At 40.7% G+C, this 16,584-nt stretch overlaps 1 protein-coding gene across 3 annotated transcripts in view; it reads left to right on the forward strand.

Annotated features, from left to right (window-relative positions):
• pik3r4 (phosphoinositide-3-kinase, regulatory subunit 4) overlaps positions 1 to 16,584 on the forward strand; it is a 40,045-nt gene that overhangs the window by 7,287 nt on the left and 16,174 nt on the right. For all 3 annotated transcript variants that reach the window (XM_084727398.1, XM_084727396.1, XM_084727397.1), the window contains exons 2-10: positions 541 to 1,275; positions 1,369 to 1,502; positions 2,099 to 2,309; positions 2,801 to 3,196; positions 3,567 to 3,701; positions 3,792 to 4,013; positions 4,817 to 4,990; positions 6,189 to 6,334; positions 6,432 to 6,635. In XM_084727398.1, coding sequence (XP_084583524.1) covers positions 558 to 1,275; positions 1,369 to 1,502; positions 2,099 to 2,309; positions 2,801 to 3,196; positions 3,567 to 3,701; positions 3,792 to 4,013; positions 4,817 to 4,990; positions 6,189 to 6,334; positions 6,432 to 6,635 — 2,340 coding nt within the window. In that variant the 5' untranslated portion in view covers positions 541 to 557. The remainder of the gene's footprint in view (positions 1 to 540; positions 1,276 to 1,368; positions 1,503 to 2,098; positions 2,310 to 2,800; positions 3,197 to 3,566; positions 3,702 to 3,791; positions 4,014 to 4,816; positions 4,991 to 6,188; positions 6,335 to 6,431; positions 6,636 to 16,584) is intronic.

Here is a 16,584-nt window from a genome sequence, read left to right on the forward strand (position 1 = left end):
TAATTGAGTTGTTTTATCCAGTCAGAAAATGTTGAAAAATTGTTTGGCTGCAAATATTCAGTTTACTGTCTAAAGAAAGGAAAGGACTAAAGAAACCAGAAAATATTCACATTTGAGAAGCTTAAAAATGAAAGTTTAATATCATCACCTGAACAAAGTCCAGACTGGAGAAAAGGGTTGGGTACCGTTCACATTTGAACTGATCCAGTACTGATCCTGGGAACCAGAATTCAGTACTGGTACCCAATGGTACCTGTTTTCAGTGGTTTACTCTCTCTGTAAAAAAAAAAAGTCAGTTCTGTGTGTCTGTCTTCCTCTCTTTATCTTTTTCTTTATACTAAAAATCAGTCAGTTAGTACCAATGTAATTCAGTTGGTAGCCTTAAAAGTACCAAGTTCAGTACCCAACCAAAGTGGAAAATAGTGAAGACAAGCAGAACCATAGATTATGGTTACATGCGAGATTGCATGTCATGAAAATGTCAATTAATCATCTATATGTTGACTGAAGAAGATTATTTAAAATGTGCCTTTTCCACAGCCGTGTGTTGAGGCGTGATGGGGAACCAGCTGGCGGGGATCGCCCCCTCACAGATCCTGTCTGTGGACAGCTACTTCTCAGACATCCACGACCATGAGTACGATAAAAGCCTGGGCAGCACACGCTTCTTCAAGGTGGCCCGGGCCAAACACCGGGAGGGCCTGGTCGTGGTCAAAGTCTTCGCCATCCAGGACCCCTCGCTGCCTCTGACCAGCTACAAACAGGAGCTGGAGGAGCTGAAGATCAGACTGCACTCCTGCCAGAACTGCCTGCCCTTCCAGAAAACATCCCTGACTGAGAAGGCCGCCATCTTGTTCCGCCAGTACGTTCGGGACAACCTGTACGACCGCATCAGCACCCGGCCTTTCCTCAACAATGTGGAGAAGCGCTGGCTGGCCTTCCAGATCCTCAACGCTGTCGACCAGGCGCACAAAGCCGGTGTCCGCCACGGTGACATCAAGACGGAGAACGTGATGGTTACCAGCTGGAACTGGGTGCTACTCACAGACTTCGCAAGCTTCAAGCCCACTTACCTGCCGGAGGACAACCCCGCAGACTTCAACTACTTCTTCGACACGTCCAGGAGGAGGACGTGCTACATCGCACCAGAGAGGTTCGTGGACGGAAGCATGTTTACCACGGAGAGCGACCAGAACACACCGCTGGTGGACCTGACCAATAACAACCAGAGGAGCAGAGGGGAGCTCAAACAGGCCATGGACATCTTCTCTGCAGGCACAGAGACATATTTAATTAAATATTTTACAAAGCACCTATCAGATTTTAGATAACATGGATATGGTTCTAACCTGGGTTTTGTGTTTTCAGGCTGTGTGATAGCAGAGCTGTTCACAGAAGGCGTCCCTCTCTTCGATCTGTCCCAGCTGCTGGCCTATCGTAAGGGACACTTCCAGACCGAGCAGGTCCTCATGAAGATCGAGGACCGGAGCATCCGGGAGCTGGTAATAATCTCCATTTATAAATAATCTCAAACATATTTTTGACATTTCTTGCTGATCAGCTGATAATGTCAACTCAATTAACGGTCAGGCTTGAATCACAATATAGTCAATTTTCTGAAAATTCAGTTGTAATCCAAAAATACTCAGATGGTCATGTTTTGTGCATTCAGTTTCTGACAAATTAACTTCTTTATGTGGATATGAAAAATCTCTCAATCTGTTTTTACAATTAAACAGCACTACTCCTTGCTTACAGCATTGCCCACAATGTTCTGATATAAATCAGATATTTATCTAAGTACAAACCGTTTTTCATCCTGTTCCCAATGTTATTAGGAGATATTGGTGATTAACACACTGATTCACAACTACCAGCAGTATTTTTCTTAACTTTTATACAGACTGGGAGCCGTCATTAATGATATTTGTTTCACCTGTGCTTTTCCTGCCATGAAAAAAGCAGTTAAAAAGTTCTAATAACTGATACTGATAATTCATATGTGCATAATTCCCAGTGTAGCTGAGCTCTAGTATAACAAACACATCTTTTCCCTCTGATTGTAGTTAACATGTTGTGATGTAATTTTGTCTCTCAGGTAGCTCAGATGGTGCAGAGGGAGCCGGAGAAACGTCTGACAGCAGAGGAGTATCTGAAGCAGCAGAGGGGGAAAGCCTTCCCCGACATCTTCTACACCTTCCTGCAGCCGTACATGGCTCAGTTCGCCAAAGAGACCTTCCAGTCTGCAGACGAGCGGGTGCTCGTCATCCGGAAAGACCTCGACAACATCCTGCACAACCTGCGAGGAGGTGAGACGGAGAGTGTCTTTAAATTCTGAGGTCTTTGCCAGTTTAAACACAAAAAAGCCACATCACTCTTGAGCTACTGGAGCCCAAATCCTCTGGTCAGTCAGGTCATGCTTGTCTTTGCTGATTATCAATAGGTGACATTACGTAGAAAAAAATGAAAGAAATAGGACTTGATGAGTGTCTGCATCATCAAAGTGGAAGAACGACTCCACCAAGTGGTCAGAGGTGGAATATCCTGACATACACAAGTACCTTATTGAATCTCCAGGTTTATGTATTTCTGACACTTTTAAAGGCACCATTTGTTTCAGTAGTCTGTCCACTGTGGCGTGATGATAAACTGATTACATCACCAACATTAACATGCCCATAAACATGAAACTTTTTACCCAAAATGTTACGTGGAAGTGAGGGAAGTGATGTATGGCTGCACTCATCCATGAGCAAACTTTTCTGCAGCTGTTTTAAAAAGACAAACTTTTTCCTTCCAGGCTCCTCTTCTTCCTCTTCATCTCAGGAAAGCAGCGACTGTGTGCTGAGCTCCAGGGAGGAGCAGGGCCTCATCGTCCTGGTGTCCGTCATCACCTCCTGCCTGCAGACGCTGCACTCCTGTGACTCCAAGCTGGCGGCGCTGGAGCTCATCCTGCACCTGGCTCCGCGGCTCGGAGTCGACATCCTGCTCGACCGCATCACGCCATACCTGCTGCACTTCTGCAACGACCCCGTGCCTCGTGTGCGTGCTCAGGCCGTGCGGACTCTGGCCAAAGTGCTGGCTCTGGTGAAGGAGGTGCCGAGGAATGACGTCAACATCTACCCAGAATACATCCTGCCAGGCATCGCCCACCTTGCCCAGGATGACGCCACCATCGTCAGGCTGGCATACGCAGGTCAGCGGGTTTTAGTGTTTGGAATAAATGTTTCTTTAAAAAAAAAAAAAAAAGCATTTCTCACACCCACAGAAATGTATTTTAAATTCTGGTGGAGTGTGCAACATTTACAAAAATACCAACTATATCAAACACAATAATAAAATAAAATAATGCACACTATCTAGAATATTTGTATTTGTTGGACTCTATGTTTATATTTATTCAGTGAAAACAACATGCAAAAATTGCCATTTGCACTAAAATACTGACTCATATCGCAATGCAGTATCTCTCAAAATAATTACATAATTTTCTTTTTTGCATACACAAAATTCAGTAGAGCTATAAGTTGTTTTTTCTTTATTATTTTCTGTTTGTTGGTGTTCAGAGAACATCGCTCATCTGGCAGAGAGCGCGCTGCGTTTCCTGGAGTTGGTTCAGGAGAACAATGTGAACACAGAACAGGACCTGAGCGGCGAGGACACAGAGGAAACGCTCCACCCCAACGAAAACTACGACTCAGGTACAGAAACACACATGCGAGCAGCTGACATCCCGTCTGGTGACTGAGTTCACCTGAGTGACGAACCTGCTTTATGTTTTTTTTGTTCAGAGCTGCAGGCGTTGCACGAGATGGTGCAGCAGAAGGTGGTGACGCTGCTGAGCGACTCGGAGAACATCGTCAAACAGTCGCTGATGGAGAACGGCATCACGCGCCTCTGCGTCTTCTTCGGCCGACAGAAAGCAAACGACGTGCTGCTGTCTCACATGATCACCTTCCTCAACGACAAGAATGACTGGCATCTGCGGGGAGCCTTCTTCGACAGCATCGTGGGTAAGAAAACCTCCAACTTCAGGTTGTGTCTCAGGTTTTAGATTAATCAATTCTAGATTTTTAAAGGGACAGTTCACCTGAAAATTTTAAAATGCATATTTTTCCTCTTACCTGTAGTACTATTTAACCTTCTAGACAGTTTTGGTGAGAGCTGCAGAATTTTGGAGAAATCAGCTGTAGAAATGTCTGACTTCTCTCTAATGTAATGGGCCTACTTGACTTGTGGCACTCAGTTTGCCAAAAATACATTTGAAGGTGAACTTTCTCTTTAAAGTGGCTATAATCAATATTTTATTGGGTGTCTGTGAATTATCAGCTGAATCTGCAGCTCTCGTCAGTTTCACAGAGCTTTGTAGTGAGTTTGAGCTCGTTGTTTATCTGTGCAGATGTGACTTCACTGTTCTCAGCGCAGTTTTCAGAGAAAAGCTGTAAAAAGCAGCTGTGCACAACCTACTCAGCATCAAACAGCAGACAGACACAGTTAGGAGACGAACTGGTGAACACAGTGGAACATTTAGCAGCTAAAGAGTCGATTTTTTCCTTCAGGAGTTGGTAGAGACACCAACTTCAACATATCAACTCAAAAGATGATGAAATGTTAATGATGTGTTTCTGCTGCAAACAAGTAGCCAAAACATCAGTTATTGAAGGTTTAAGATATGAAAGCTTCAAAATGATGGATGATAAAAATGATGTTTGATATCTGTAATTTTATGATGTCATCAGCCTGCCTCTTTTTGATCTTCTCACTCCTGTTTTTATTTTCTCTCCGTTGTGTGTTTCTTGTGTATCTTGTATTGAAGGTGTGGCAGCGTACGTCGGCTGGCAGAGCTCCTCCATCCTGAAGCCTCTCCTCCAGCAGGGTCTGAGTGACACCGAGGAGTTCGTCATCTATAAAGCTCTGAATGCTCTCACCTGCATGTGTCAGCTGGGGCTGCTGCAGAAACCTCATATCTACGAGTTCGTCAGTGACATCGGTAAGACCAGAGGCTCTGCTGCTCACTGAGCGAACACACACTAAACATCGGATGTTTATACTCATCATGTGATAGAACATCTAATAACTTGGCCACTGTTGTCAGGATTGTCATGAAACTGTACAGACGTTCATGTTCATTCCTAATGACTCTGATGATTCCTTGACTTTTCTTTGAGGTCAGAGGTTTTCAAACTGGGACGCGGCCCTTCCCAGGGGGCTCCACACAAGGAGGCTCAGGGAAGAGAAGTGAAAAATATTACATTAGTTATTATATTAGTTATGAAAAGCAGATCAAAGAAAAGAGATTCAGAGATACAGCACTGGGAAACTGTACTCATTTTTTTTCCCAGAGTCAGAATAATAATGACCTTTTAGCAGACCTTTTTTTTATGTATTTGGTGTCATCTAAAGTTTTATGAAGCAGCATTATTCGGCTGTCTTGACTCAATTGCTGAGTGTCTCTGGGACCAGATGACATCATGATCAGGAACTGAGTGAAACTAAGCAGGTGAGGTCCCCTTTTTCCAAACTTTGTTCTAGGGGACAAAACACGTCTACAACTAATGAGTAAATAGAAACGACTGTACACATGTAACATGTTAAATTTTGAACATCAGCATGTTAACATGTCTACACTTTTTATGTCAAGTGTTGGAAAATGGATGGATGGATAAGGCTGCAACTAATTATTTTCATTATCAAGGAATCTGACAATTAATAGGTTTTTTAAAATCTATTGATAACTGTTTTGTCTCAAAACTTTTTTTGTCCAACCAACAGTCTAAAACCCAAATATATTCAGTTCATTGTGATATAAAACAGGCAGAGAATGTTTTGCATTTATACTTTTAATAATTAGCATAAACAAGGAATTGTTTATCAAAATCGTTGCAGATTCATTTTTCTATTGCTCAACTAACCAATTAATTGAGTAATTATTTCAGTATAAGATCAGAATTCTCTCTAAGAATTATGAGACCTTATCAGGTGACTCTTGATCACATCCTTTATAAAATCCTGTCTGTGGCTCTGATCTTAACAGACACACCTGCACCTGCAACAGACATAAGATTGTTGTTTTTATTCTTTATGAATGTGGCTAACACTAATTAGCGGTATTTACATTCAGACATGTGACCTGAGTGTGTGCCTTCACGAAGCTGATTGTGTAATTTGTCCTCTCTGGCTTCCCGTAGCTCCGTTCCTGTGTCACCCCAACCTGTGGATCCGTTACGGGGCAGTGGGCTTCATCACTGTCATTGCCCAGCACCTGAACGTGGCCGACGTCTACTGCAAACTGATGCCCCACCTCAACCCCTTCATCACCCAGCCCATCATCCAGGTGAGTCCTCCTCGTCCTCCTCTTCATCATCATCTCCACGGCACAGCTTCGTCCTGACTCCTCGTCTCATCTCACCCCTCTGCCTCCCTCTCCTCAGATCAATAAGGAGCTGGTGCTGCTCAGCGTGCTGAAGGAGCCCGTCAGTCGCTCCATTTTCGACTACGCCCTGCGCTCCAAAGACATCGCCAGCCTCTTCCGTCACCTGCTGCTCCGACAGAAGAAGCGCACAGGATCCATCCCAGAATGCCCCACTCCTGAGGACCCAGCCATCGCACAGCTCCTCAAGAAGCTGCTCTCACAGGTCAGAACAGCTCTGCTCGCTCAGGTTTTTTATGACATTATGGATCATTTAGTCAGGGTGTAGTGTGAGAATGAATTTAGCAAAAGTGACACTTTGTAGGAAAATAGCAGAATTAACTTTCCTTTTGGTTTTGGTTGGCTGACATCGCCAGAGGAATTTGATGTGAATTAGTCTTGAACAGCTTGGTTATTTTTCCTATTTCCAAGCAGTGTTATCAATGGATGCAGACCAAAATGTGAGAATTTTTTTTCCATGCAGCCATTTGGTCAGGAGGTAGTAGAGTAAACACAGGTTTTATCAATGATATTAATTTAGCATGAGTTCCATTCAGGTCAAAGCAGGTCAGTGTAGAATCATTGATATCGCCACTATTTACTTTACTAATTCTGATCAATATGGCTGCTGTGAAAAAGGTCGTTTGCCAGGATACTCTACTTGCTTTGCCCGGACGTCATTTATGCAAATTGACAGGGGCCAGGACTGAACTTAACATCTTCACCACCTTCACAAAACTCACCAGAGGGAGCATTAACTCTGTTCTATAGCAGCTACACTGACAAGCTGCCTGCAGATTGGCCTGTTTTTTTATTTTTATTTATTTATTTATTTTTTGGTTTATTGACCTCATCAGCACAGGCATCAGCCCATGACAATTTTGTCAAAATGTCAGATAATCAGCTTTATTAATTGTCTGTTACTAAATATTATAGATACAGTTGTGACAGGTTTGTGATCAGATCCAGGACGGGTGGTGAACAGGAGTTGGGGCCGGACGCAGATATCTGTCAGAGCAAGTAAAGCATGACCTCGTAGATTCGTCTGGTTCCAAGGAAATGCTTTTGGGTCATTGTGTTTCTTTAATCAGTGACGTGAGTGATGGACCCACGCTGCTGCTGGCAGTCTGTTCATGAACTCCCCTCAGCTGCTTAATAATCTGTTCAACTCAACAAATTATTGTTCCAGCATCACAGGAAATCTGCTGGCAGACACAAATCTGCTAAAGAGTTTCCTGGATTTTCAATGACATTAATCAACAGCAAAGAGAAGTATGAGTAGGGGTGGGCGATATGGCAAAAATATCATATCACGATTTTTTTATTAGAAAATCACGATTTCGATTTTATCACGATCTTACATGTATTTATATTATGTATTATGCTATGTATTTAGATTTACATTTACTGTTTTTACTTTACTTTCTACTTTTTTTTTCAAGCACAAAGGTAAAAGTAAAGGTAGTAATGTCTGCAAAAACCACAAACAGAAGATGTTACTAACTCTTTTAACTGAAACAGTCACCAGAATGTTTTGTTAACATGTTAAAATCACAACATTTTTCTTCTGGAGCAGGACAGACACTCCCAGACCCCCAACTGGTTTACTGGACTGGTTTACCAACATGCCACCTTTTTCTCCTCTTATGAGTTTGCAGGTCTGTATTTAGTAATCAAAAACTTTTAAAATTTTTAAATTGTAATTATGTAAAAACACTAATACCACAATGTAAAAATACCTAAGTAAAGAATGTGAGCATTTTTTGGATCAGGTCAGTGATCAGTGTTTCAGTGACTCTCTGTGGATCAGTGAATAGTGTTTTATTTATGACGGCCCGCCACATTAAAAACATAGACACCACCACATAATTTTCTATTTTTGGAGCTGCGCACCTTTTTCGCTCGTGTCTAGAAGGTAACCCTTTATTTGCGCAACTCTCGCGAGAAAATAATCAAACTCGCGTGATCTTTCGCAGGTCTAGGGTTCCCTTCTAGACACAACCCTCTGTCTCTGTCAAACTAATGACAGCAGACTGTCTGTAAACAGCACGATGTTACACTCTGCAGTGTTTCACACAAAGACTTTATTTGTGTGGACATCCAGGTTTGGTTTGTCACCAATTTTGTCATTTTTATTTTTTTAATCAGTCCGAGAGGATGACGGTATCAGTGATTGATTAGTGATCAGTCTGTCCTCCTCTCCTCCCTCACCTGTTCACTCTGCTGTGAGAAGGTCTGAAAGTTTCTCACAGAGAAACACACTCTCCTGTTTTACGTATAGACAATTGTTTAATTTTATAAGACCATCTGGTTGATGTCGATGTCATTAACCATCACGTTAGTTTCGACTGTTGTAATAAACAAAACAATAAACAACATTAACAACAGTCTCCTCCACACGCAGCTTCTCTGCAGTTGGTCTGTGTGTTTCCTGATCAGCTAAACCAGCGCCAGAAAGACTACAAAAGTTGCGCCAGTTAAAATAGAAGCGTCCCGTCAAAATTTAAAATCTCTTAATAGTTTATTGGTTATAGGTCCGGGTCCGTATAGGACGGCGTGTGGGTCCGCCTGTTAGGGACCCCTGAACGATCCATACGATCTCCTCACTTTGGCAGATCGTCAGCACGTTCTAATCCTTCACGATCTAATATCGTCATATCGCACACCCCTAAGTATGAGAATATGAATTTGACTGAGTAAAAGACTGTAAAGAGAAAATGTGGCACGGTTGTGGAATTAAATGAGAATATCATGTTTTGACAGTCAGGATGAAAATTGATGACTTTCATTTCAAATTCTCACACCAGTGTGTTTTTAAATCTTTTATAAAATGACCTTTTTAAGCGTGCAGTGTTTCAGGCTGAGATCGACTGATGATGATGGATCTGTTCACTTTTCAAGAAAAACAACCAAAATATACAGTTTCTGTTTATCAAACATACAAATTACATTTTATTTGGACAAAAGCCAACATGGATCTCCAACATCGCCATGCGGGAAAACCCATTACATGATGATTAGAACAAATAAACACAAGTTAAATGGTCAGTTCATCTGAATTCTGAAATGTTCTCAGATTGTTTTGGTTTTTATTCAAAGAACTTAAGTAAAAACAAAAAAGAGAGAGGGAGGGACTGCTGTGCTGCAGTGATGGAGACGTGTTCTCAGGGGGCCTCAGTGATGCTGCTGCAGTCAGAGGTGCAGCTGACTTTCAACCACAGGGGGCAGTGAAACACTGCATGTTAGTCTGCTGTTAAAGCTGTCATCGTCCAACAAGACATCTACATTTACACACACACACACACACACACACACACACACACACACACACACACACACACACACACACACACACACACACACACACACACACACACACTCATTTCCAGTGAATTCCTTCCACAGATTTCCCACACTGTGTTTTGAACTTTGTTGTTCTGGTGTCATGAGTTACCTGAAATGACTCCACATGTCCTGATGAAAGGATGTCTGTGGGCAGGGGGTGGTTTTTAGTGTGTGCAGGATGCCTCCTCCACACTGTTCTGATTAATCCTGTTTGTCATCAGGTCACAGTGCAATAAAGAACAAAAGCAGCGAAAGGCGTCTGCTCTCAAATTTTTAATTCACTTAGTTTGTCTGTGTTTAACTCAGACAAATTTCCTCTGATCCCCAGATTAGTCCCAGATTCTCAGTTTCTCAAATTAAGTTAAAGAGTGGATTCTGTGGATTTGTTGAGCTGTTAGGTTCTTATAATAAAATATCTCTCTCTCTAGGAGTGTGCTGGTCAAAAATCAACCAACATACAAGAGGAGGAGTTATGAAAAGAGATAAAAACAGAAAAGTAGAGCATTAAAACGTAATATTTATTAATACGACTGCACATTATAAACAAATTATGTTGGATTTTATTGGCTTGGTTTTATTCTCTTACAAAAGTTTTTACATAACAGATTCTTTGTGCACTGATCAAGCAGGGATCAATCTGTATATTTGAGAAAGTGATCCTTTGTGCCATGTTCTTTTCTGCGTGTTGAGTTAAAATCCTCATCTGATGTAAAAATACACATTCTCTCATACAAACACATCTGTCTTGGTTAGATTATTGACGTTGTGTGTTCTTGTGAGACCTTGATGTTGGTCTGTTCAACACATTTCGCAGAAAATACGTTCTGCCACTAGAAAAAATGTAAACACATTGAAAGCAGGAGAAAGACGGAGAGGTCAAACTGAGCGGGAAGAGTCGCGCCTGGTGGGAGTCAGTAACGGGATGAATAATAATCTTTATCAAGACAACTAGTCATATTTTCCTGTCCTGTTTGTTGTTTCTGTGTGAGAAAAATGCAGAAATTAGCGCTGAAGAAAGGAAAACACTGAGTCAAGATCACAGTTACTCTGTTTGATGGCGAGGAATATGAAGGGTTTGTTGATTACTTTTTAAAAAACTATGGTTTTATTTATTTTTTTAATCTATAGAACCAGCCCATATAACGTCTGTGTATGTTTGTAGCTATTTAAAGTGCAGACTGACAGAAAACTGGCCTCAGATCAGTTGGTGTTTCTGTATTTGACTGGATGACTTCAAGTTTGCTTGAAAAGGCGATGAAAAGGTTTTTACCAATTTTTTTTATTAGTTGTAACAGGGACCCAAAGTAATGGTTGCCAGGTTTCCATATGCAGCTATTTTGAGAAAACCGCAACCAATTATTGGCCTTTGGTTGCCATCAGTGGCATCTGATTTTTAACATATAGACGAATCTGGCGACCACGTTGTTGACCACCATCTTGTGGTGCCACCATCGCTGCAGTGGCACGTTGTGTCTGTGACTCTCGATGTCGGCTGGTTGGGTCTAGAAGGGAGATTAATGAGATCATCGTGTCTGCTGTCTGCTGACTGTGACATCCCAGATAACTGGACTGACAGAGTTAAACAGCGGCACTCAGTAACTGATGAAGGTTCCTTTTGGTAATGTGATGTTAAATCTTCTTCTAACTTTATACAGTAGTTAGAAGTTGGTTGTGACAACAGTCAGAGATGGATAACGGAGAACAGAGAAAACACAGACCATGTTTAAGTCAGTATTGTGTAATATATATATTTAATGAATTCACTTTTTTTCATTCAAGATTTTTCATGAACAAAGTTCCTTTCTGTAGAGTCTCTGCTCTCAGACAGCGGCTCTCTTCATCAAGTAAAGCTTTGTGTATTTTAAATTTTTTCACCCAAAGTTGAAGTTCGGCTCGTCTGTTGGAGCAGCTGAACTGCACAGGTTCTTCCCAATTTCTTAGATGTTGTTGGCAAAAGTAATTATACATAAAAATTAAGCGTAAAAGTAGAAAACTGTAAGCCTCTCATGACGGCTACTCCGGCAATGGCAGCTTGTTAACTTCTGGTTCTTGGCCAGATTCGTCTATAAGAAATGGAGACTGCTAAATGTCTTCCAAAATAACCTGCACACAAAATAAGTATGTTTAATGTTTGTTGCCTTAGTGAGTGATGTTTAAATCTTGCTGTTAAAGCGCGTGTGTTGGTGAGTTGACGGTCTGCTGAGAGACGGCGGAAATTTTTTTTTGCTGTTTCACCGTGTCAACTGGCAACCATTGAAAAAAACTACACGGTTTGTGTTTGTGTTGGCTCATAGAACATGTGATGTGGTGCACATTTAAACACAGGATCCAGCATGTGGTTCCAGCAGATTAATGTGGACAAGGGCTCATCAAATCATCAACAGCTGGATGCATGATTGATGGATTATTTTTTCCATACAAAGAAATATCAAAACAAAATATTACTGATCTGAGTAATATCAAACAAATAATAGTAATAATAAATTAAGTTAGTGGTTTAACTTGACTTTTTATTCATTGAAGCAACATAGGAATGAACTCAGAAGTCTTGTATAATAAAAAAATAATAATAAAAAAAAAACAATACATCCCATATTAATCATATTAAATATTATGAAGGTTTAGTTTGTTTAGTTTGGAGGGAAAACATGGGAGTCACAGGCCTGAAAGGCGGACCCATAATCTTGGGGGGAGTGGTCTTCTTAGGAGTGGCAGGGTGATGATGCAGGTAGGATGGAGACCATATTTTCAGTTTGGGCCACCGAAAGCAGATACCACTTTTAAAAGTTAGTGTTTGGCCCTGTGTGACATAAAAGAGACAAGAGGTTTGTAATCTAAAGCTCACCACTGGATGCAGATAAATCCTGCACACGGTTCCATGAAAAACTACAAATCAGCAGCTTTAAAACAAAAATGGTGGATCCAGACAGCAGCAAAGTCCTCGTCATGAAATCCATGAAAACGCTTGAATTTTAAGTGTTTTTAGTGAAGAATTTAGAAAAGTGTTTGGATTTTGGATGAAGAGCTTTAAATTGCATGTCTTTCACAATAGATAAAATCACAGAATTTGATTTTTTGTATTTTTTAGGAGACTCAAAATGATAAATCAATTAATTAATCCTGTCAGGATGTTAAAAAATAGGTCCGAACATGTGGAGCACATGGACGTACTATTTCACAAGGCTTTCCTCTAACAGGTTATTTTTCAGTCAGTGAATCTGTCGATCATTTTTTCAATTAATCAATTAGTTGTTTGGTCCCTAACATGTCAAAAAATGTTGAAAAACATCGTCCTCAAATGTCTTGTTTTGTCCACAAGCCAAAGATGTTCAATTACTATCAAAGAAGAATTTAAAAAAAACAGAAAATATTCACATTTAAGAAGCTGAAATCAGAGAGTTTAACTACCGATATATCACAGTAACATCTGACTGAAACATTTTGAACATGTATATGTATATAAATGTCATGTACCACAGCTGTTTCATGCTGGAACAGTGTGTGAATTTGACTTCAGAAGAGCTTCAGGAAACCTGTACAGTGTGACAGTCAGTTATTGTTCAGGTATGACTAACACACCAAGACTGAAACACTGTGACATGTGAAATGTTGTTCAAACTACTTTGTATAAAGAAAACTTAGACCTTATTACATCACCAGCAGAGAGATCAGGTCTGGAGGAGCTCATTAAGTCCAGCAGGAATAACTGTTAGTTTATGACTCCATGACTTCTTGCAATCAGAAGAAAGGAATCTTTTAATAAAAATGTCAAACACACGATGTCAGGAAACGGTACTGAGATCAGTGGGGAGGTTGCTCATCAGTAAAGGTCGGTCCTGTGTCATGCAAGTTTCACAGACTGAAATCAAAACAAGGGGATTTAAAGATTATTGAGATTTATGACAGAAAATTCAATTTTGGGTTTTTTTGGGGGGTCATGAGTTTGTTTTTTGAGTAGCTGAGAACAGCAGAACAGACGTCGAGCTGTCTGTTAAAGTTGGATAAACTTTTGTTGAAAAGTTTTGTAGATAATAACTTTTATTTTATTTGATGAGTTAATGTTCCACATGATCACCAGGGCAGTTAACTTTTCTTGGCAGTGAATTCTTTTGAATGCAGTGTTATACTTTGTTTTACAACTGCCACCACAATGCAGCACCACCGCCACCGTCTACCCTACCCCTAACCTACAGCCCAGATTTATCTCTTTGAACTGGTGCCCAGTTACATTAACCACTTTAAGTTTCAAACTGAAGTTTGTCCCCAAAGCAAAATATTTCCATAAACTAAGGGGGTCACTTAGGATAGGCTGGGATACACCAACTAGGATTCATTTTAAACCAGATTAAATCATGTTTTTACTTTAAATTATGTTGCACCAAACTTTAAACTAGCTTAAAATTATGAAAGGTTAAATTTAAACCCCTCTTTAAACTTCAGTTTACTTTTTACTCTGTACTTAAATTATTCTTTTCCCATATCGTGCTGTTGTCCATTATAAAATCTTCTATTATCTGACCATATTGCTCCATTAATTCAGCCGACAAGCTTTTCTTAAAGGAGAAACTTTTATTTCTCTGCTGAGCCTCCATGAGCAGGCTAGCTAGCAAACTAACAGTAACTTTGTTAACTTTTTAGCTAGCTCATGAACAATGGAAGAAATACGGAGCAGCTGGAAGTTGGTGGCTCTTACCCTGCTGTTGCAGAAAGTGGTTACGAAGAACCTTCTCAGAACACATAAGGGAATACTTAAGTAGCTAAGGGCCAATACTTTGAGATTAAAGGGGTTTAATGCGACCAGGTACTGGCCTCTACCATTAGCACGTCTCTGGGTCAATGAGTCTGAAGAGAGACAAAAAATATCCGGCTGTCAGGAGTTTTCCAACAGTGAGACAGATGAAAACGAGCGGGAGGAGAGTGTTTATAAGAGGGAGGTAACGGGAGGAACTTTAGATCCTCCAGACCACAACGTTAAAAACATTCAGACACTGACTCAGACTCCCACATACATTTTTCTCCAGCATCACTTTGATCAAATGAAGGGTAACCCTAATCCCAAACCCTGACCCTTCTTCCAAGGACTCTGAAGACCTTGAAGGATTTCTTCAGAATTAAAGCACAAGGGCTGAAAGTTTCTGTAGAACGTCTGTAACAAGAATCATAAACCCCGGAGGCACTTCCACAGAACTCTGAATAAAAACTCCTGTGTGGAGCCTGCAGGGACGCTACATCTGCATGGGAACTCTTACCATCAACACAGTCCTTTTTTCAGTATATATTTCATAAGCACACACTGGCTGGTTTAAACTGAATCCAGATACAACAGAGAGTTGCTCACACTGGGGGAAGAGCTTTTAAATGAAGATTAGTATTTTTTGTAAAAGCTCCATCTGGCAAACAGAGCAGCTCACAGGCAGAGTCGCTGTGTGACTGTTTTAGTCTGAATATTCTGAGGAAAAACCACAATTCTGTGAAACATTATGCAACCACACAAACAGCTTTCACAGACCAGGACCCCGCGTCTCTTGTTCAGAAATATAAGCTTTATTCACGCAGAATTAAACTGCCGTTTCAACCGAAACACTTTGAATCAGATCGGGGTGTTTAAAGGTCGATTTGAACTAAAGTCTGACCCCTCAGATCAGTTCTTTCATCCCATTTACAGTCCCAGTCAAAAGTCTGGACACATTTTTTATCAGAAATGGTTCAGATTCTATCAACAGCCTGCAAAGCTGGGCGCCCCTGCAGCTCAGTTGGTAGAGCGTGTGTCCCGTGTACTGAGACTGTCAGTCCTCTCTCTGACTCTGAAGAATCTAAAATATCAAGGAGCAAAAAACTTGTACACACTTCTAGGTTTACAGGTTCATAGATAAAGACCCTGCGTCGGCAATAAAAAGCAAAAAGACTTTCATACACTGTCTTCTGCACTTCCAATCAAAAATTTATTAACAATGATGTTATTAAATGTTTCTTTGCAAGTGCAGAGGGCTGTTTGTGAGAGTCTTATATTTTAGATTCTTAAAGATTTAAACAACACACATTTCTTTGCTTACAAAGTACATGATTTCTTCAGTAGAATCTACCACAGCTACTTTCTTTCTACTAGTATGTTTTTAGGGTTTTTTGTAGCTTATTTTGACTAGAAAAAAAGACTCTTGGAAAAAGACAGTGGTTTCATCGTTTTCAAATGAATTTCGTTGATGCCAGAGCTGCCAATCAGTAGCCAGAGATTACTGCATTGTTCCTCGCAATAAAATAAAGCAGCTATTGTCTGTTAGTGTTCAGTCAACGTTAGTTAGTGAGGTTCAGTATTGTGCTAATTACAGACGTAAAACAACGTGTTTTTAAGTTTTTAATGATTTTTTTCCTGGGAAATGAAGCCCCCCCTCCGTGCAGAGCTCCAGCTGGAAGATGTTTATTGTCCCCACCAACAGATACTATGAATGAAGTGACTCGCACTTTTTTCCTCGCAGTGTCTTCTTCTACTGTTAGTCACCCGTCCACTCCCCTGCTGAACTCACTTACTTGTGTAAAGCAATAATGCTGCAGTGGCACAGAGTTAAACACTACGGGGGCGAAAAGTCGTCTGTTTTCACTTTAACGTTTTTTTTTTGTTTTTTTTTTCATGATCCAGATAACGTGTGGATACTCATCACGTTTTAATACCAAGCTTAAATGTGGTTTTGGAGTTCATATTTCTATCACTTATATTCTCACGGCATCAGTTTCTCTGATCTTACTACATCTTAGACCTGTTTTCTTCTTGGTGTATCTCTTCCTATTGTTTAGTCTGTCAGTCTCCTCCTGTCAAAGCCAACTGACAAATCAAA

The sequence above is a fragment of the Lutjanus erythropterus genome, chromosome 9 (assembly GCF_056507025.1).
Source record: "Lutjanus erythropterus isolate fLutEry1 chromosome 9, fLutEry1.hap2, whole genome shotgun sequence".
Lineage (NCBI taxonomy): Eukaryota > Metazoa > Chordata > Actinopteri > Lutjaniformes > Lutjanidae > Lutjanus > Lutjanus erythropterus.